The sequence below is a fragment of the Perca flavescens genome, chromosome 21 (genome assembly GCF_004354835.1).
Source record: "Perca flavescens isolate YP-PL-M2 chromosome 21, PFLA_1.0, whole genome shotgun sequence".
Taxonomy (NCBI): domain Eukaryota; kingdom Metazoa; phylum Chordata; class Actinopteri; order Perciformes; family Percidae; genus Perca; species Perca flavescens.
Genome location: NC_041351.1, coordinates 14,828,671 through 14,850,715, shown reverse-complemented (window position 1 = coordinate 14,850,715; position 22,045 = coordinate 14,828,671). Strand labels below are relative to the sequence as shown.

The 22,045-nt window shown below is 40.5% G+C and overlaps 1 protein-coding gene across 1 annotated transcript in view; it reads right to left on the bottom strand.

The window, feature by feature from the left end:
• Nucleotides 1-2,099: 2,099 nt before the first annotated feature.
• The window catches only part of svild (supervillin d), a 48,040-nt gene continuing 28,094 nt past the window's right edge, over nucleotides 2,100-22,045 (bottom strand). Inside the window, exons 10-30 of the mRNA XM_028567887.1 lie at nucleotides 16,183-16,330; nucleotides 14,330-14,413; nucleotides 13,985-14,071; nucleotides 13,425-13,608; nucleotides 13,107-13,279; nucleotides 11,230-11,391; nucleotides 10,601-10,737; nucleotides 10,330-10,477; nucleotides 9,778-9,923; nucleotides 8,985-9,160; nucleotides 8,436-8,571; nucleotides 7,388-7,688; nucleotides 6,961-7,115; nucleotides 6,714-6,816; nucleotides 6,335-6,542; nucleotides 6,112-6,245; nucleotides 5,772-5,927; nucleotides 4,865-5,008; nucleotides 4,567-4,679; nucleotides 3,840-3,995; nucleotides 2,100-3,472 (exon numbers count right to left, since the gene is read on the bottom strand). Of these exons, the coding sequence (XP_028423688.1) occupies nucleotides 3,386-3,472; nucleotides 3,840-3,995; nucleotides 4,567-4,679; nucleotides 4,865-5,008; nucleotides 5,772-5,927; nucleotides 6,112-6,245; nucleotides 6,335-6,542; nucleotides 6,714-6,816; nucleotides 6,961-7,115; nucleotides 7,388-7,688; nucleotides 8,436-8,571; nucleotides 8,985-9,160; nucleotides 9,778-9,923; nucleotides 10,330-10,477; nucleotides 10,601-10,737; nucleotides 11,230-11,391; nucleotides 13,107-13,279; nucleotides 13,425-13,608; nucleotides 13,985-14,071; nucleotides 14,330-14,413; nucleotides 16,183-16,330 (3,138 nt within the window). The 3' untranslated portion in view covers nucleotides 2,100-3,385. The remainder of the gene's footprint in view (nucleotides 3,473-3,839; nucleotides 3,996-4,566; nucleotides 4,680-4,864; nucleotides 5,009-5,771; nucleotides 5,928-6,111; nucleotides 6,246-6,334; nucleotides 6,543-6,713; nucleotides 6,817-6,960; nucleotides 7,116-7,387; nucleotides 7,689-8,435; nucleotides 8,572-8,984; nucleotides 9,161-9,777; nucleotides 9,924-10,329; nucleotides 10,478-10,600; nucleotides 10,738-11,229; nucleotides 11,392-13,106; nucleotides 13,280-13,424; nucleotides 13,609-13,984; nucleotides 14,072-14,329; nucleotides 14,414-16,182; nucleotides 16,331-22,045) is intronic.

Below are 22,045 nucleotides of genomic sequence, written 5' to 3'. Positions count from 1 at the left end.
TCAGTTCCCATAATTTTATTCAGGGCAGTGTGGAGGCTTTGAATCAGCATTTAGACTTAACGTTACATGTTAGTAAAAATATAATTTAACTGTTAACTTAGCTAAATAAATAAAATGTTAAAGCAACTATTTGTAGATGGGGTTGCTTCTAGCGACAATGAAAAACCCACAGAAAATATCACAGGAACTTCTAGTTCCCCTTAGATCTATGAAGCATCTTTTAACTCATGGTTTTGTTTTTCCAGCCCACAACTTTACTGTATTGGTTTATACCATTTTCCTAGTGTTGTATGTTATCAACAAAACAACTCTAAAACCCACCATCTGCTACCTGCCCAGCACCAAACGGCAGTTAGCAGCTAACCGCTAGCTACTTAGCTAGCTATATCTTTGGTTATATCTTAGGTTAGCTGCGAACGTTCGACATATTTCCAGACACGGTTTTGAACCGTTTAGTATTAGAATATCTTTAATATTTCCCTCAGAAGTTGGTGAAAACCAAAAATACAGCTAAGAGTAGACTGAATATGACTTACATATAATGGGTGCGTACTATGCAACTGTTAATTTCTGTCGCCCCCATGAGGAATTCTAAGTAATGACAACAATGTCGGCGTATCCACATGATACAAGCCTTTACGTGATCGCGCCTATGGATCGCGCACGCGCCCCCATCCCTCCGCAGTTTAGGAGGACACGGAGGTTTAGAAAACATGATGGACTCAGGTCATTATCTTCACTCGAGCTTCTGCGCGGGAAAGTCACCGGACGACGCAATCTTCTTAACACAGCAATACTGAGAAATACAGAAAGAGTTGTGTGGAGCTTAATTAGCTTTTTAGCAATTAATTTGGCAGTGGCTTGAATGTAACGGACGTTCATTAATATAAAAAATTTTCAACTCAACTTATTAACAAGCTAATATCATGTCTGTGTGTTTAACACTAAATTTACAACTTGTTTTCGCTGCACCCAGGTGGCCGAAAAATGTATTGCATGCTTTCATTTTTTTATTAAAGTAACAAAAAGTAACTTTTAGCTGCAGCTAAACTCGGTACAACTCGCGTCGGGTAGCGCGACTTGTAGTTCCAATGAGACAACCTGTAGGGCTAAAAGTTACATAGTGTTGGGTGCCCGGATAGCTCAGAGGGGCGCCCATATGTAGAGGTTTACTCCGACCTGCAACCCTTTGCTGCATGTCATTCCCCCCTCTATCCCCTTTCATTTCTTCAGCTAGGACATCAGGCCTAGTCAATAAAGGCCTAAAATTGCCCAAAAAATTATCTTAACAAAAAAGACAATGCTTTAATAAACTAAACTTTTTAAAATCCTTCTGAGTACAATAATACGTGGAAAAAGGCCTAGTGATTATAACTGCTTGAGTCATTTTAATAAAATGGGTTTCTAACATGATAGCCTTTTAAGCGTTTTCTAAATTCTAACCAAAGAAAAATTGTATATGCAACACCAGCAGCCATGTTCTCACAGTGGTACATTTGGACCTGTCTGACACAGAGTTAACTAACGATAACATTAATACTGGCTGTGTTCAACACAGCTGGACCGTTTCCAGGGCTCTGGTATTGTGCCCACTGTTAAAGCTTTTTTTTTTTTATGTTATAAGTGCCACCTGTGCTTTTCCTGCTGTATAACAAGTCAAAACGCCTGCCATGAAGAAGCCATAGAAAGATGTTAGTGGTAGTGGCTATGTTGTGCTTTACTGTTCCACTGGCAGATTTCACAGACTTTTCCATCTTAAAAACAGCAGAAAAAAAACACACCAATAAAATAAATGAATGTGTCTTAAGTTATTCCAAAGAAGTATCATGTTGTATTATTACTGCAACAACTTCTTGCACTGGGTAGCTGTTGTAATATTGATCCCAGCGGGCCTTTTTCCCAGCAGACAGACCCCGGCATAACAGGGAAAACACAGGTGTTACTAATAACACTTAACAATGGCTCCGCTTGTAGTTAGCCATTGTTAATTTAATGATCTGCACCTGTGTGTCTTCGACATGCCTTCAGTGGAAAGACCTGTAGATCATCTTTTTAAGAGCTAGCACATGCTTCTGCTGTTTCAAAGACGATCAGAATCAAACATTTTTAAAAATACTTTATTTAAAAGGGAATCTTGAGCATTAATATCTAATTTCCCTAACACCAATGTTTACTGTTATGTGCCATGAAATAAAAGCTGGCCTGGAAGCTGTCTCCACATATAATGCTGATCTTATGTATCACAAAAAAAAAAGCAAAATATTTTAGTTTACATCATGCAGAGATTTTCCTACTTCAGACATCACAGGCAGTCATGTTAACGATATGGTTTACATACCGTTACATCACAGTGGCAGTATACATTTGTGGTGTCAGCTACAGCTATAAAGGCAGCTTATACTGCACAGTTGCTCTCTCTTACATACCCACACATACTTAATACTTTTAAAGTTGCACATTTACACACTCACACATACAAAAAAAAGATGTATAACAAGACAAAAAAGATGAGATTTGGTCCCTAACAACCAGTTGATCAGAGGGATGCCATCACTGGCACACAGGCAGTTATTCATGAGAACCAGGAAGTATTCAGTACCAAACATAACAAAAATAATTATGGATCAGTTTCAGTGATGCTGAACAGTCAGTCGCATCAATGTGATGGTTGCAAAGTCAGAAATAATGTTTCATGTTTCAACTTCTTTTGGGATTTTGGAGTTCACTTTGGTCACACCCACAACCATACACATATCTACAAAAAAAAAAAGAATAAAAACGGAATTGCTGTTACAAATGTACGAGTCACACGTCTAAAATACAATTCATCACCTTTCTTTTTAACGCGCAACAAACAAAAACAAATTATAGGGATTGTTCTCTGAACTTTGACTTGTTTTGCTTCTTTTCTTTGTCAACCTCTAAGTGGAGACACTTTTGCTGAACAATTTAATTACACAGAGCTGGCTTTTTCCGTCAAATATAAAAATCAATGATTAACTCCCCTCACTTTTGAAACCACAGGCAATTTTCATACAAACACATTCTCACACACATATTGACACCATCTGGTGTCAGACATAAAAACACATTCATTTATGGTATATTACATATTTATAATGTGAGGGTAACTTTTTTTACCATACAAGGAAAACATCTTGCCATCAAAAAAAGATTAACAATTGCACATAATGATTGGCTAAAATATTTCAGTGACACAGGAAAACATAAAAAATGGCACTGTTATTAAAAAATAGATCAACATTTAAACAAAATTGTACAGATGCTTTTCTTTATCCTTACAAAATGAGGATATCATTTTCTTCTTGGAATCAAAACATGTACGAAAAGCTGCTGAGAATATAAAAGAAGGGGCAGATTTGTTTTAAAACAGGCCTTTGCTTTTCTTCAGATTCTTTTGCTTCCAGTTTGGCAGAGCGTTGAACTCAACTCGGCTCATCTCAAGAAGTGTCTGCAAAACATCAATGAAAGAGGACAACCAGTGTTACATGAGGCCTAATACAATAACAAATACAGTAGGTGAAAAACTTGTGGTCCAGGTGGGCCAAGTGCTATAAAACCGGTGTACATGTATATTTGCTGTAACATGCATATGGTCAATACAAACATGTATGACATGTTATTTTCGCTTATTAATGACGCGTTTGGTTTGAATATCATTTTGAAAATGTCTTTTTGTCTTCTGTCACTTGGCTTATACTCAGACAAAATTCTCACACACTGGAAATAATTACTGTAACGGCAAGGAAATAATTTGATCCAACAATACATTAACTTTGAGCCTTACGATCCTATTTGAGAGCAGCCGAGTGCCCTACCTTGAAGTCCTGGTCAGACAGGTAATCCTCCAGGCGTAGAGGGTCCACTCCCTCTGGTAGTGGTTTGCTGGTCAGCTCCTCGATGGAGTACTGCAGCTTACTGAGCTGAGACAGCGCCTCCTTTACTAATATCACCTTGTTCTTGGAGCTCTCCGTCTGTGTACACATAGAATTTACAGTAGGTAAACAAATGCAAAACTGAACTATTCTAGTTTCCATTCCTCTATTTTTGTTTAAGCATCTTACATCACAGATTTAAATAATATCAAAATATGTGCAAATGGATCATTCCTGCAGGAAGGAATACAGCGCTTTGGAGTAAACTGGTGACAGTGGTTTCAATCCAAAACGGTGACTTTAACAGAGACAACAAATTAGGCATTTCAACCATTGACTGATTTCAACTTTACTTACTTTTCATTTAAAAACTCTGTTTTGCTGCGTTTCTCTGTAGAAGTTCTACTCTCCACTTTTTTTTGTCTTCACTGGCTTTACCCTACACGTGATTCTGCATGCCAGCTTTAAATAGACATACCTGGGAGGTGACACTTTATCTGAACCGATCTGGTTAAGTGAGATGATTTGGATTCTTTCTAGTGTCACCTACATGGAGCTCAGCAGTCTCCTGTCTCCTTTAGCTGTGATACTGGGACAACACTACTAACCCCAACACCGAGTAGTAAAAACTGAGACGTCACAATGAGAAAAGAATTAAGTATTCCAGCACCTTTGAAGTGATACTGGTGTCGTTCTCCCAGTATGGGAAGATGTTGGTGAAGGTGAGGGGTTCACAGCCTGCCAGGACCAGATATGCCAGAGGGGGGCGCCGAGGGTTCTTCTCTGTAAATCACACCACAGTGTAGAAGATGTATTCAGATTTAGGTTATCTACTGTATAGGGGGTAAGTAATGTGTGCTCAAAATACTGATGGCATAAAAAAAGAAATAGCAGTGTTTTTTGAAGACTACTTAGGTAAGTGTTTGGCTGGTACAAATGTCCTAATCAGTTAGTGTACACAGACTGACCTTTGCAGTACTGCAGCACGGTCTCCATGGCACACTTCCTCTCGTTGTTCCAGCGCATCTTTGCTGAGCCAGTACACTGTGTGTCTTCAGGCTGCCAGCCCTGCCACAGGTACACCTCCATACGGTTATCCAGCAGGAACAGGGCTGGAGAAGTAAGACAGCGGAGCACTTAGATATCTAACAGAGAAGCCTGTGTCAAAGTATTTCAAACACCAGCATCTCATTGGTAAGTTCTCATCAGTACAAGGTCCAAACAGGGAACAATGCGTAACTTAATGTTTTTGTAATTTTTGTGTCGTATTTCTTTTTTAAGATTATTTTTTGGCCATTTCAGGCCTTAATTTCTACAGGACAGCTTAGACTTGAAAGGGGAGAGAGAGGGGGAACGACATGCAGCAGAATGCCGCAGATTGGAGTCGAACCCACGGTCGCTGAGTCGAGGAGTAAACCTCTATATATGGGCACCCGCTCTACCAGGTGAGCTACCAAGGCGCCCTTGTGCTGTGTTTCTTTGTGTGCACGCAAGTTGAGAAACCTGCCTAGACTCTCTTTTTTTACTAAATATCTCTGATTTAGATTAAGGGTAACTCAGCACAGACACTGTATTTTTCATGATGTATCTCTAAAATGTGCAAATTCTTTAGATGAATGACTCACAAGGAAGCTTCAAACTATGAGATTTTACACTACAGTCACTGACAACTAGCCTAACAAAGAGAAGTATTTTTTTAATTAAATCAATAAATAGGTAAATAGGAGATACAGATACTTTTCTATTTGAGAGTTGATCCAACTGGCAATGTAACCTTATTCTAGGATAACATATCAGAAATAGTTTTACATTGATCTATACTCCAGTTTAGTTTTATAGAAAGCATCAGAACATTGCTACAGTTGTGTGTGGTACCTGGCTGTTGTGCGGAGTAGAGGTTCTCCTGCAGGAATGGCATCGCCATGACTCCCTCCATCACCCTGGCTGGACACAGCTGCTCCTCCCCTTCGAACATCCCGGAGCTGGCGCTCAGCCAGAACAGCCGGGGTGTGTAGTTGTACTTCCCTGGATCTGGAGACAACACACACACACACACACACACACACACACACACACACACACACACACACACACACACACACCTCTTTACATATCTGCTCACACACTGAATACAAGCAGTCAATAAAGAACTTTCTCTCCATTTCTTGCTGAAAATTTGGGAAGTGGTTTTGACTATGTGAATGTGAGGACCCACCTTGCAGCATACAGTCGTAGGCCTTCTTGTCCTGCGGGCCCAGAGCCTTAATGAACTCTGCAGGTTCAGATCCTTCCTCCACCTCCTCAACTGTCACGCTGCTGGTGCTGCTCAGACCTAACTCTGAGGGACACCTTGACGACACAAACGCACATAAACTGTTGGTCCACATATGTCCTTCCACTACACATCATCTAATTATCCATCTGCCTATACTCCTTACCTCCGGGTTAGTTTGTCCACAGCTCTTTTGGCCACCTGCCTGGCACCGGTATGTGCTTTACAGCCGTGCCACAAGTAGAGAATGCCTTTCTGAGCGCTAAGAAGCACCAGGCTAGCACGAGAGCGCAGGCTGGCACGCTGGCAATCTACCTCCACCAGTGAGGCCTCCACCTCTGCCTCACCACGAACACAGAACAACCTCCAGCCATCTGGAGAGGGGACCCAGACATGGTGAGAAGCGTTAATGCCACAATAATTTAGTGTTTATTTGACATTGAAAATTAAAAAGTGTTCAACAAGTCCCTACTCGCCATTTGGTATTACACTGCGTCACTGAAGAAAAAAAAAAAAAAAAAAAAAAAAAAACGTTTTGTTTTTACCTGTGTTGTTGGCGCTGTCTTCTCTGCTGCCCTTGTGGATAATCAAACCTCCCTGGAAGAGCTGGAGGAAGCACGGCGGCTCTTTTCCCTCACTCACCAACACCTGGACAGCCAATCACATACAAACATATATAGAAAGACACACTTTGATTAAATCCTACTTGAATTATGAGTTTGAATCGGGAACTTTACCATCGAAACGTGACATTTTATTGATTGTGTGTGGCCGTGATGAACTGATACCCACTTGTGACCCCCTGTGGCTGCCCAGCTCCACTGTCATTAGAGCCGAGGTTCCTTTCTCGCTGATGCTGGAGTGACTGCCTTGCCAGAAAAAACAAGCAGTCCTCTCTCTTCCAGGAGCACCGGCGCTCAGCTCCCCGGGTTTCTGTCGCTTACCCACTGACAAAACAGGACAGGACAGAACCAGAGTAAACCTGGTGGACTTCTGCTAAAATGCAAGTCTTCTTTCAAACCTTGTTAACTACACTTACATTTGCCTCTTTGCTCTAAGCACAGCTGCTGTTTTTCAGTTGCACTTCATCACGACTAACAATTAAAGTCAGTGCCATTAATCTTCTCCCAGGTTTTACTACTTTGTCATCATGTTCAAACCTTCCAAATCACACATCCACTGTATTTCGGGCTACCTCTGTGCCAATTGCATGACTCACCAAGTGTGGTGATAGAGTACTTCCAACGAATGATGTATGCGTCGCCCTCGTGCAGTTGGCCCAGGCTCTCTTTGGGCAGTTCCTCCTCACCGTGCTCTTTGATGTGCCAGGCGTCTACAGCTATTGTAGCCAACTCTGCCTGTCTGCCATCATCGGCCCTCACCAGGCCGTGGCCCCGCTGGACGTTCACCCCCTCCAGGACGGTCTTCACCGGCTCTGGCTCGTTGTCCAGCAGGGCCTTGGCGTCGCATGGCTGCAGTTCCATGTCCAGTGGGGGGCGTTCCATAGCGTGGACTGGGCTCTGAGCAGAAAAAGAATGTTTTTGGTCAGTTTTAAATTTGTTACTTTAGTCAGGATATATTCCTGAATTAAGCGGCTACAGAAGCAGTGTTTCTTTTTAATTCCTTTAAAAACAGATTGTCAGATACCTGCAGATCAACAGGCAACAAGAAAATAAAAGAAACTGAAAGCTGTCAATGATTTACACTAAGACACAGTCACTGCTAAATCAAATGCAAACACCCTTAGTAAATACAGTAAATAAATTAAATCTTTATTTTGATCGATTAATAGAAGAAATATATATATATATATATATATATATATATATATATATATATATATATATATATATATATATATATATATAATGTTTAAATGAACAACAACAAAAAGAAAATGTATAACAAAAAAATTTATAATAATTTCAACATTCAAACCATTCGGTGTTTAACACATCTACATTATATCACGGTCAAACAAAATAAACCATTTTAAACAATACAAAAATACCACTCCAATTTCCTCCTCCTCCTCCTCCTCCTACGTTATCTAGCTATTAAGATAAGGAGGACCAAACGAAAACAAAAATCAAGCAGCATTGACATCAGCAAGGGATTTTCACTCTCCTTCCTCACCTCTGTACCTTTCAAAAAATAAATCTTTTGTACCTTTTTTTAAATTGCAACATATTAACATATTATCGTTCAGACTATTCCACAAAAGCACCCAACAAATCAAAATGCACGTATAGTCGAATCTCATCTACCTTGATTTCCTCAACTTGGGCAGCTTCCTCCTTCTTCCTCTCGGCCCAGTCCAGGAACTTCTCTCTGAACAGGGACGTCTCATTGTGCTCTGACAGCCGGCCAAACAGAGTCCAGCTCGGACGACCTTCCCCCTGCCTGGAAATCACACACACACACACACACACACACACACACACACACACACACACACACACACACACACACACACACACACACACACACACACACACACACACACACACACACACACACACACACACACACACACACACACACACACACACACACACACAAGTCATTAAAAAAAAAAAAAAAAAAAGTCTCCTCTGTGCAGCTGTACTGGCCAGATGAAACCACTAGGGGCTACAATAACACAACCAATAATCTAGCCCTTAACCCTGCTTTCCTCTCCATTCATGCCCACTTATATCACGTAAAACTGCATTTATGAAGTCCAAAATGTCTAAGATAAATACTAAAAAGTGCACCACAGTGTACAATTGTGTTGACTGCTACAAAAGGTGGTAGGATTAACATGTGATACTCACATAGGCACATCCGTATTCAGGCAGGAGGCATCTAAAGGGTTGACTCTGCAGTTGCTGTAGTCATAGCTGCCACTGTAAAGCTGTTTGCCCAGTTTCACGGCAACTTTTCTGTCACCCAAGGACACATCTTTTCCGTGCCATACATACACTTCGGTGCCAAAATCAAACACTAAGACCTGGTGTGGGTTGTTGACAGCACAGGGAAGGGGGAGAGAAGATGGATTGTGGTTTTTACAACATGCAAAACAAGAGAAACAATGTGTATTACAATGTCTGTCTGGACTATTATGGGTGCTTTATGGACATTTTATACCATGCCTTTTCTAGGGCTGCCACCTCTTGGTCGATTAGGCGACTTATCGGTCGTTTTGGTCTCAGTCGACTAAGATTTCTTTAGTCGATTAGTCATTTTTTATGCTTATTCATGCTTAATTACTCATTTCCAAGAAACTTATGAGCACATTTATGGTAAACACAAGATTTAAAGTGGTGCTTTTGCAGGATTAATTGTGGAGAAACTCAGTTTTACAGATGGTTAATTAACTACATTTATATTGTCCTTTCTAGTCTTAACCACCTCTCAAAGCGCACAGCTCTGTCAATTAAATCAACTAATCGAAAATTTGTATAAGTGTTAGTCGACTAAGAATTTCTTGAGTCGAGGACAGCCCTAGCCTTTTCACACTTTCTATGTAGGTCCCAGACTTTTCCAGCGGCAAAATGAATCAAAATATTTTTCCACACGTCAAAACTTCCCAGACATATGAGGTCAGTACTCGAGTAGTGGTGTTACCTCTTTAGAGTCGAGCAAGGAGACACTTGGGATGGAGGCCCAGGCATCTTCATGAGGCACCAGTTTGTCTCCCTGGAGTCTGTACACTCCATTAGAGTCTACCACCCCACTCTCATACAGCTCATCCTCCTCTGGCTCCCCTGCCCCTACAACACACACACACACACACACACACACACACACACACACACACACACACACACACACACACACACACACACACACACACACACACACAGCCACACAGCCACACAGCCACACAGCCACACAGCCACACAGCCACACAGCCCAAAGAGCAGAGTAAGCATGTAAGTCGCCAGGGGCCCCAGTGCTTAAACATATAATCCTTCAAATGAGGTGTTCTTAAGGAAAAGAACAAATCTAAAAAGCATTATATTATATTATAAAAATGTGTGAAATGGAAACAGAGGCTGCAGTGTCACTAACTTTCACTAAAAAAATACTTTACTTTTGTATGTACTGTATTAAACTCGTGTTTGTGCTTGAGCTGATGATGTTAAAGAGAGACAGTGTCTCAGTGGGAGTATGAACCTCTGTATTGGGTTTTTCCTCCCAGCAGGCTCCAGAACTCTTTGGCCCATCTGCTGTCAGTGTTGATGCCCTCCTCCAGCACTGTCACCTGGGAGGCCTTACACCCGAGGTCCCTCTTGGCCTGAACAAACGCTGCCATCTCCGACGCCTGGTCACAGAAAGCATATTGCACGTGTCACATCTGTATTCAAGTGGAGAGTTTATATCATGCTGTGTCAACGCCTGTCTAAACACTCAAATCAAAAACTGGTTCTCCATTAAGGTTCACTACCTTAGCTTTCTCAATGACATTGGCAAACTCTCCGCTCCACATATAGCAGTGCTTTGGCGTTATGAGAAGGAAGCAGTCGCCACTGTTTAGAGAGTGGGCCGTGGGCTCCACCAGACGCACCTGGATGTGCCTCCGACCTACAGACGATGACAAAGCAGTTTATACTTCCGTAGGCTTAATCTGAAACATAAATCACTGGTATAGATCTGTAACAAATACAATTGGTTTGTGTCTTAACTTTCTTTAGACACAAGAAACACATGGGAGTTTCCCTTTAACAGCACTTCTAAGTGTTATGTTTTTTGCTCTTCATTATAAAAAGGAATGGGTGATAGATCACCGTACATCATTATATTACAAAACATGTAATTTAGTTGACGCTTTTATCCAAAGCGATTTCCAATTGGTTGTGGAAACTGGAGCACCTAGGGAAAACCCCATGCAGACACGGGGATAACATGCAAACTTCACACAGAAAGGCCAGGGACTACCTGGGTTCGAACCCTGTACCTTATTGCTGCGATACCACAGTGCTAACCATTGGGCCACTGTGCTGCCACATCTCACCTCCATTCAACAAATATTAATAGAAAAACAAAACACACAGTTCATTCGCCTGCATTTCTGACCTTTGACGCGGATGAGCATGAGCTTGTTGAAAGGCAGCGTACTGTTGTTGGTCACAACATCGGTGGATTTCACACTGCGCAGGCTGATCTTGCGGAAGTTCTCCTTGCTGGCGAGGCCCGCCAATGCCACATCAGCCAGGTTTGTTTTGGAGTGTTTTGCCACTTTGATGGAGAGAAAAGAAGAGGACCCGTGATAATTAGAAATGAACACAGTTGAACTGACACACTAATCGTTACTACTCCTTGATCTAATCTGCCATCTCACTAATTATAAAAAACAAGACCACGGCAGGATTTAGAACATAGATCATAAGAGATAGGACTGATATGTTTTTGAATGTCTCCTTTCATGTGCGCTATATACTAGACCAGGGGTGGCGAACCTGTGGCTCTTGAGCCACATGTGGCTCTTAGCCTGCTCCTTTGAGGCTCTTACTGTGTGGCTGGGGGCTGTGTTATTGGTAGATTTTTTTTTTACTTTTTGAAAACATTTCAGATAAGTTTAAAAAAAAAAAAAAAACATTTGAATGATGCATTTGCCAATTATTTTAAAATAAAAAATAATGCAGCAGAGTTTTTTTTTTATGGACAGATTCTGCAACCTGAGGAAAAAAAGCGGCCACAGATCACCTTCCTCATTAACCCTTTTACTGCTGATTGTTTGAAAGCCCCTCTAGTGACAAATGAGTGAAAGAGTGGCCACAACAGAATACAACCAGACCTAAAAAGGATTGTGGATAACAAAGACTGTCAGGTTTCCCACTGAGTCAATCTAAGTAAGAAAAAAAAAACTATGAAAACTGCTATGTATTATGACTTTCATTAGATCCTGAAGTCACTGTTGCTGTTGTAATATGGACGTGCATGTGTTGTGTGGCTTTTTGCTATGGTGCGTGTTTTTTTGTGGCTCTTTATGGTGAACTGTTTGGCCGCCCCTGTACTAGACAGCCTACACATAGCTGCGGTGCTCACTTCCTCTTATTTCCCGTGTAACCTGTGAAAAGGTCACTGAGGTCAGACGAGTGAAGAGAATCTATAAAGAGGAACTGAATATAGAAAATACACGAGCAGCAGACTAAACTTACAAAATACAGTATATGAATATCAGGCAGGTACAGCCGCTTGTACCTTCAGAACAGCTTCAGTGCTTGAGTACAGCTAATCCAGCTTCGATGCAATGTGTTTACTGAAAATTAAACAACCTGAGCTGTGTTTTAGGTAGGGAACCTGTTTTGTGGCAGATGTTATTTGTAGAGTGTGGGACAGGAGACAAAATACCTTGTTTGCAACTGCATATAAAAAATGGCCAAAATATAAAAGAACTTTAATTTCCCATCAGGTTACACTCTTTAGTAACCTACAGTATGTATGGTTATGTAAGTTATTTATTTATTGCATGCAAAGAGAAACGGCCACATGAAAATTTAAGACACCAAAATTGCAGTTGTAGTGGTGAAACATTTGTCAGACCAAAAAGAAAAAAAAGGCTAATGTCTGACAAATGTTTCACCACTACAACTGCAATTTTGGTCTCTTAAGTTTCCATGTGGCCGTATGTATGTGCATGACACAATAAATAAATAAATAACATACATTTAAGTATCAACATTGTTATCTCATTCTTTTGCTATTGTTTTTGCCTTTCTGTTATTATTCAAGTTTTAGAGAACACTGCAACCTTCAGAAACCACTAAAGGCCACTGGAATCTCGTAAGCTTATCAGGACATACACATAACTTGGTAAAGTCATTACACAGCAAAGTTTGGTTGTGGACTAAACTTTTGGTGGTGCTTGGAAGCTGTTGGGCCACATAAGACTCTACAGCCTAGCTAGGGTTAGAAGGGTAATAGCATAGCAATAGTTTGTGCAGTCTTACTCCTCTCCACTTGGATCCTCTTGGTCTCCAGTGAGGCCACATTAAGCCTCTGCTCGGTGTAGACCTGGCGGATGTCGTTGCGGGCAGCCAGAGCCCGCAGAGGGTTCCTGGAGCCCTGGTTCCTTCTCGTTGGTCGCACTGCTCGCTTGTGTTCTGCTACGGCTGAGGTGAGCCTGAAGACATGCATACACAAAACAGTGGTCATTTTTAACTCAAGCAACCGAGGACCTGAGAATGACATTTGAGAGAAATAGGGAATCGTAAGTTGTTGAAATGGTTGACTGTCATTCATTGTTGTTATGATTATTATCAACTAACTTTGGTGTATCGGCCTGGATCTGGCTGAGGTCCTCCTCCGTCATAACCACACTGGAGTCCAGGGGTGTGGACGGTGAGACAGATTTGTAGAAGTTGCCGAACGTCTCGTCATCATCCAGGGTCATCACTTCTTTCTCCGTCTCTGCCGTTACCTCGATGGTGGATGTCTTGCTATTACTCACGCCTGACCCATGCACCATGGCAGGAAACAGGAAGAATGGAACAGGAAGTGTTACACAGAACTTTTCTCTCGCTAATTATGAATTTGGCGAACAGAACAAGGACAGGGTAAGGTGATTCAGATATGTTCAAAATGTGTTGGATATCGTGTGTGTGTGTGTGTGTGTGTGTGTGTGTGTGTAGATTAATCTATTAAAATGCTTATCTGCAATGTTCAATATACACTGTAACTATGTGGCAGTAAATAAGTTTGAAATTAAACAAATCTGGAAAAACACACACACACACACACACACACACACACAATAGATCCTTAATAACTCAATGTGTATTCAAATATCATCTCATGCGGAAAACAACAACAAACAGGGGGATTGTACCTTTATTGTGGAGCTTGTCAAGGAAAGACTCCAGCTTGTCGAGCCTTTTATCTCCTTCCACCTTGACATCAGTTCTACTGGAGATTTCTGTCCAGCAAAAACAAACAGAGGCCTGATTAATCGTGGCTTAGTACGCTCAGTGTTACAATAAAAAATATAATTTTGGCATTAATATTGTTTTAACAAGGTATCAAATGCTATTAAAAAAATACTAAAATGATTTAAATATAAAGATAAATCTGGGTTATCTGGACAAGAGTCCTGTTCCAAGTATCAATACTTAAATATTCACAACATCTGCTGTATTAACAGACTGACGGGTTCATCACTTTATTGATTAAGTACCTTGTTGCGGCTTCACAGGTGTGGCATTAGATCTCTTGAGGGAACTTAGAGGTGACTCTTCCTTTCCGGTATCTGTCACAAGACCTGGAGGAAGAAGAACAGGGGGAAAAATGCAACTACCAGTCAATTTCATCACCAGTTAATCTGTCAGTTATTTTCTAGATTCATTGTTTTGTCTAAAAAAAAAAAAAAGGAAGCATATTCAAATGTCTTGTTTTATCCGACCAACAGTCAAAAATGCAAAGATATTCAGTTTACTTTCAAGTTAGGGAAAGACAAACTGCACAGTCTTAAATTAGAGCAGCGTTCTTCAACGTTTTTTAAACCAAGGACCCCTTAACTGAAAGAGAGACAGAGCAGGGACCCCCAACTACTAATATCAGTGTTTCCTTTAGGTTGCGGCCGGTCGAGCGGCGTACTTGAGCCATGTTACTGGTTGCGCCGCGTTCGTCGTTCGGCTGGTTGTGGCTGTTTTTTTTAAACTGAACTATCTGTGCGCTTACAACCGCAGCTGCGACTGCGTTATGTATCTGCCCTGTTTCTGGGGCCGTGGCGGCGGAGGTTTTGCCGTGGCGGCCCGCCACTGCAGGGTCAGCATAGAGGAAACACTGAATATTAGGGGTGCACGATTCAGAAAATGGCACGATTCAATATTGATTTTTAGGCTCAAGATTCGATTCAAAATTGTTTTTCGATTCAAAAATGATTCTTGATTTAAAAAAAACGATTCACAGTATGTAAATGTAGTTACTTTTCCCAAGTGATTGCAGTAGACATACAATTAAAAAAAAATGGATTATGAATCGATTTTTGGAATTCTATGAATTGATTTTGAATCGGTAGAGCTTGAATCGCGATACTAATATGAATCGATTTTTTTGCACACCCCTACTAAATATTGTAAAAAATGAAGTTGCATATTAAACTGGATCTACAATAAAGTGTAGGGCAACCTAATGTCTTTATACATATCTTTTTAGTGAATACAATACTAAGCTATGAAAATAATAATAATTGTTTAATGTTAAACATACATGTGGCACAGTGAATCCTTAGGACATACTACATACACTGTATCTGTGGATGGCTATCTTAGTGACTACTTTACCGATAGGCCAGTAAGCCTATTATACATGGGGATTTATATTTGCTAATAATATGTTGCATTAACGTTAAGACATTCAATTTTTATTTTTTTTTGCTTTCAAATATTAACAACAATTTAGAAGCCCCACTGCAGTGACTGTGAGGACCCCCTAGGGGTCCCGGACCCCCTGTTAAAAGATCTCTGCATTAGATAAACTAAAAATCAATTAAAAGAAAGGGAATGTTACCAGAAAAAAATACTGAAACTGTCAGAGTATCAGATTTGGTGCAGATAAATTTTCTGTCAATCGCCTTATCAATTAATTGACTGGTCATTGCAGCTCTAAAGGGAATCGTTTTTAGGTTGGTTATCATGGGTCCCACTGTATATCCCAACAATCCTGAAGATATCCCTTACTATCTAATGGGCTTTAAGTAAACCACTGTAGGCTGAGTAGCGCTTTATGGGGGCTCAAATGTGATGCAGCAAAATTGTTATATACTCTTGTAAAGGCGGCAATTATTGTTTGTCTATTTTCACAAAATCATATTGGTCAGTTAGTTGTTGGTTTTCCATTATTTTTTAATTTTTTTAAACCTTTAAACTTTTCATTTGCATTTTCTTTAGATAAACAAGACCAGTGTAAAGCAAAGTCTACGACCTGAAAGACACTATGTCATGTAGCAGCACAGAGAGTATTCAAGACGGACTTGCATGCTCAACTCGTGTCAAGCCACACTGAGTTAATAACACACTGCAGTTTCACCTCTCTTGGCCATGCGTCCAGCCACAGTGAACTGGACCGAGTCGTTGGCTGCTCCTTTGCCTTTGTTCTTCCACTGCTCCTCCTTGTCTTTAAGGATCTTCATCCTGTCAGCCAGCGACATCTTGGGCCCCAAATCTACATTGGATTTCTGTTGGAACATTTATTCAAATACAACTTTAGACTTTAACTTTTTTTTTTTTTTTTTTTTAATGTAGGTTATTCACTCTACTGTCCATTTATTTAACAAAGGAACAGAGAGTTATGAAGACACAGTTAAATAATCATGAGTGAGCAAGAAAGGTTGCATGAGGTTAGGAGACACAACTGGTGATGGTGATGGAAGAAAAAATAGAAATACATTTAGAGTGATTTATGAAAGATCTCACTACTTTCCAATTATTTCTGGGGGAGCTTTGCTTCTCCCAAAAAACAACAACAACTACCTCCAAAGGGTTTTTACTGTGTTATTCAAACTTCATTTTTACAACCAAAAAACATGAAGAATGAGTCCTGACAATAAAACACTAACACTGGACTGAGGCCATCCGTCACCCACGATTCATTATTGCTTTCAATACATGATTTACTCCCGCTGCCATTTTTGCACCTGAACTCCACCATTAAAAATGAATTAGCAGAGGTTTACTGCCCCCACTGGACCCACTGGACCCCTGAGCTGTTTTAAAGTAATTAATGATATTCCACTCCTCAATATGTGAAGCGTTTTATGGCCCTGCCTGGGTTTTTTACTGGCTGTCACCCCTTATTTCTTTGCTAATAATGAGCAATTAACTGAGTGTAATGTACCAGAAGAGTTGACTTCCTTTCTACAGTGAGTTCCACACAGTTTAGTCTCAAAAGGCAGACCTATCTCCACACTATGACTGCACAGGAGAAAACACACTCAGGAAATAAGTTCCAAGCAGATAAACAGCATTAAGCAAAGTTATTGTAAAAAATAAAACAAGAAAACGGGATATCCAAAACTCTACATGGTTGGTGCTCGCATGTATTATACTGTATATTCTTGGATGTTCTTGTGCTTGTATGGTTTCATATTCACAGAGGAATTTTCTTTGTGGATAAACGATGATCTGTGTGATCTGATGCCTGTCATACTGGGATTCACAGCATCATCTGTACTGTAAGCTCTGAAGAGTCAACTAAGCATTCACAGATGTCAGCAGCTATAAAGCGAAAAAGATGTTTGGTTATAGCGGTGAACTGCAGTCACACTGATGTCAATGTGGCATTAGAAGGAGGATATAGTGCAAAATCACCATCTTTGACTGACTGTAAATAGTACACACACCGGCATGCAGACAACAGATAGGAATCTTCACTTTGTAGTTTTGCCAACTCACACTTTAGCATTAATTAGCTACAGCTGACCACATTTTTTTTGGGCTTCAGTTGTCTTTAGAGCTAGAGAAGTCAATGGCTGTCACTGACACAGCTTGTTTAAATTGTGCTTCTGCATCACAGTTTCAAGATGAATTGTGTATCTCCACAATAGCAGGAACTACACAAAAATATGTCATATTTTATGCAATGGCAGACTTCAATATCAATCTGGCAATAGCTCATGACAGTTCTAAACTTGTTGAAATTTGAATCTCAATTATTAGCAATTTTATGAATAGAGCACTGTGACATACTGGCAACCTGTCCAGGGTGTAAAAAAAAAAAAAAAAAAAGTTCTCGGATACAATAACTCATACTTTATTGACTACAAAAACTCTGAACACATTACATAAACCACAAATATGCTATATATTCTATAGGGTAATTCTATAGGTTATTTGGATACCTGATTAATGTAATGCTTACAGCTACCATCCAATATCTTTTACAACTAAACTATTAATAAATTAGAAAAATCATTTATTTTGTGAATCAATAAAAAACAACTTACACAACAACACTACTGCATTACCTAAATCTCAGAGTATTTCCAAAACGATCATGCAGATTTGTATTTGTTTGTATTTATTTAAAGCTATGGTGCATAATTTCTATCGCCCCCATGACGAATTCTAAGTAATGACAACAAAACTGTTGGCGCGTCCACATGATACAAGCCTTTACGTGATCGCGCACAGCCCCCACCCCTCCTCCACACAGTTGCTAGTAGCCAAGGAGGACACGGAGGATTAAAAAAACATGATGGGGGTGCCTGGGTAGCTCATACATAGAAGTTTACTCCTCGACGCAGCGGGCGCAGGTTCGACCTGTGGCCCTTTGCTGCATGTCATTCCCCATCTATCTCCCCTTTCATGACTTCAGCTGTCCTATAAAATAAAGGCCTAAAATGCCCCAAAAAATAATAATGTTTAAATGTTTAAATGTTTAAAAAAACAAAAAAACAAAAAAATACATGATGGACTCTTCAGAAGAGGTAATTATCTTCACTCGAGTTTCTGCGCACGAAAGTCTGAACATAGCCATACTGAGAAATACAGAGAGAGTTTTGTGGAGCTGATAATTAGCTTTGTAGCAACTCATGTGGCAATGGCTTGAATGCAGTGATGCCACGTAATGCGTTACTAGTAACGCGTTACTCTAATCTGAGCACTTTTTTCAGTAACGAGTAATCTAACGCGTTACTATTTCCAAACCAGTAATCAGATTAAAGTTACTTATCCAAGTCAATGTGCGTTACTATTTGTCATTTCCCTTAGTAAAAATATATATTTTTGCTTTCTTCTTGCGTCTCGGGGAGTGAAGTCACATATGCGACAAGTCACGTTTTCAGCATGTGGACAGTTCACGTGTACCATGCAGTGACACAAACGTAAACAACAATGGAGGGACGAGAGAGATGCGCGCTTCTAGCTGGAAATACAGTCACTATTTAGAGTTTGTGTCAGCTAAAGACGGCAATATTAAGGTCCATTGTAGGCTACACTCTGTGCTGGTGGCGACTACGTCAAATTTGAAGAACCATTTGGAGTCGCAGCACTGCAGTCAAACTTACAGAGCAAGTACCAGCAGGTGGTGTGAAGCAGAGAGCAGGAGGTCCCCCAGCACCCAAACAACAAAAGCTGGACTTCGGTGTAAAACCAGTAAGTGGGGGACAGTTGAAGAAGTTGGTCGGGCAGTAGGCCTATGTTGTAGCGGAAATGCTGCCCTTAAACACGGCTGACTCGCTCTCTTTCGTGCCATAATAAACAAGATCCTACTACTGGCAACGCTGAGCTGCCTCACAGAAAACCGGTTGTCATTTATGTTGAGGCTGTAGGGGTGTTGTCGGCAGCTGCTGCATGTAACTAATAAAGTAAATTGTAATTTAACTTTGTTACTTTTAAAATCAAGTAATCTGTAAAGTAACTAAGTTACTTTTCCAAAGTAACTGTGGCAACACTGCTTGAATGTAACGGACGTTCATTAATATCAAAAAGTTACGTTATTTTAATACAGGTGATCTCATTGAGACACAGGGTCTCATTCTCAAGAGAGACCTGTTTGGGAGAATACTGAGATCTGAGTTAAACAGGCTAAAGAGACTCTGTGACTGTAAAGTCAAATGTTTAATCCTCACAACAGTCTTCGTGTCTAACAACATATCGTCCCTGAGCAAAACTCTCCAGCTCTGCTTGACCAATCATGGTTGATACTATGGCAATGAAGGAGCTGGAAATTGCAGTGCCATGTAATATAAATCTAGTCAAATTTAAACAACAAGCCTGAGGAGTGACAGGCTGTGGTGTGATATTTGTCCTGAATATGCTACAATATCCAAACAGCCATGTAGTAACAAAATGGAAAAGCACCAGTTTCCCTCAAACAATCTTCCACTCAAACACCCTCTCTCTGTCTCTCTCTCACTCACTGCGCACACAGTTTGTTTGAACTTTAATGTCAAACATGTGGCATGGAGTGGTCAAATATTAGCCTGACATGTGACAAAAGTTCAAACAAATTTTATATACAAAAAAAAGGTAACTGGGTAAAGTTTCTTGTACCTTTAAACTTTAAATACCCCCAATTGTTGGACACTACATCACATTATCGTCTCTTATTAGAATAATGCTTATCCATGCATGCAAACTACAATATCTGTCATCTCACACACTCACAGACTCCCCTCCAACTATCAGCCCATCTCTGGAGTCAATCAGAGAGGGGAAATACCTTGGCCTGACAGGACCGCAGAGACAAGGGGAGGAGAGGAGAGAAGAGGAAAGGGCCTGGGCTTCAAACCCCCACAGGAAACTATTTTTTCTCAGTCCTGCCTTACTGTACGGTGCAGGCAGGCATACACCTCAGCCAAACCACTGACACAGATATGGACCAGCTGAAGGCCAGCAAACCACATTCATGTACCAACAGCAAGTGTGTTGACAGCTCTGATTTCTCAGTGGTAATCCTCAGAGAGTGTGTGAGAAGTTGTCCAGAGCACAGGTAGAGAAATAAGGGCCAAAAAACGTCCGGGATTAAGTCCATGCAATGAGGCACATACAGTACATACTGTACGTATGTACGTACACACACTCACCTGACGGGACTGGGAAAGGTTGACCGGCAGGTATCAAAGTCAAAGTAAGGGGTAGAGTCCGCAGGTGAGGACAGAGGAAACTGGAAAGAAGGGTTAAAGGAGGAATAGTACAAGAGGAGAAGAGGAAAGGGAAATGATCAGATGAGTATGGAGGAGAAAGAGCAAAGCAGGGCAACATGTATGAATAAAGAAGAGACATGAGTCGTTTAAAGCCTGGCATAAAGATTAGGAGAATGGGAAAGCAAGGAAAAGGGAAGTAGGCCGTTTATAACAGTGCATGCAGAGAGGGCAAACACCATTAGCAATGCAGCGAGAGTATGAAACTAGCCACACAGTTTAGTTATAATCAAGTGAAAATGTCTCACCCTGTTGCTGGATTTAACACAAAAAATCGGATTCCTTTCAAGTAATCATTTGTGTTTTTAAATTGCCTATTTAAAGAGCCCTTTTCAACACACTCATGATGTATTAGAGATAATCCGCTCATCTTTAGAGGATTATATCTAATACTTGTTCTGGTAATCAACACACCAGGGACAATATTTCCAAGCGATCATTAGTCTTAATGGACTGCATCAGACTTCTTCAATGAGTCATCACTGGAATATACATGTAAAGTCCAAAACATTCTTTTAATGTCTGTGTCAACAGTACACTTTATAATTTAATGTACTGTCAAAACTAAGTTTAGCAAGGCAGCAGTTTTTTATTTTTATTTTGATTCAATTTATCATTAACTAATGACATGTTGCAAACAGTTAATGTAACTTATGGTTAACAATCATTATTCAAGACAACACAGACCCTCTTTAAATTTAATTTACAAGAAGACCTCACTTTACAACACAGCCGTGGTGTAAAAGAAAAAAAAAACAGCTTTGCAGGCTAAACAGGAAACATCTGGAGCTGGTTGAAGATGACCATGGTGTATACCATGCATGTTACAGTCCCTGGTCTCCCACATATCAACCAAAGAGCAACAACATCTGCTCCGGATTGGCAGTGTATGAGATAAAATGACATGCCTAAACATGAAATCCAACGGCCTTTCCTCAAGAGAGACACGGAAAAGTAACAAGAATACACATGCAAGGAAACGGCCCATAGCTAATGACCACAAGGCCTCCATGCCATTCATTTAGCTAAACCATGTATTATCTACATCTCTGATGTGAGTTAGTTTCCCAGAGCTCTATGGTAGCAGCTAGAGAGCCCAGCAGGTTTCAGACCAATTCACATGCAAAAACCTCAGATAGAATTTTGGACACCAGTTTGGCCCTCTTCCATTTGTGTGAGTGTTGAGGATGCAGTTTGTGTGCCATTAATTGTTATGGATTTTGTGTTGACTTATCATAATGAAGACAG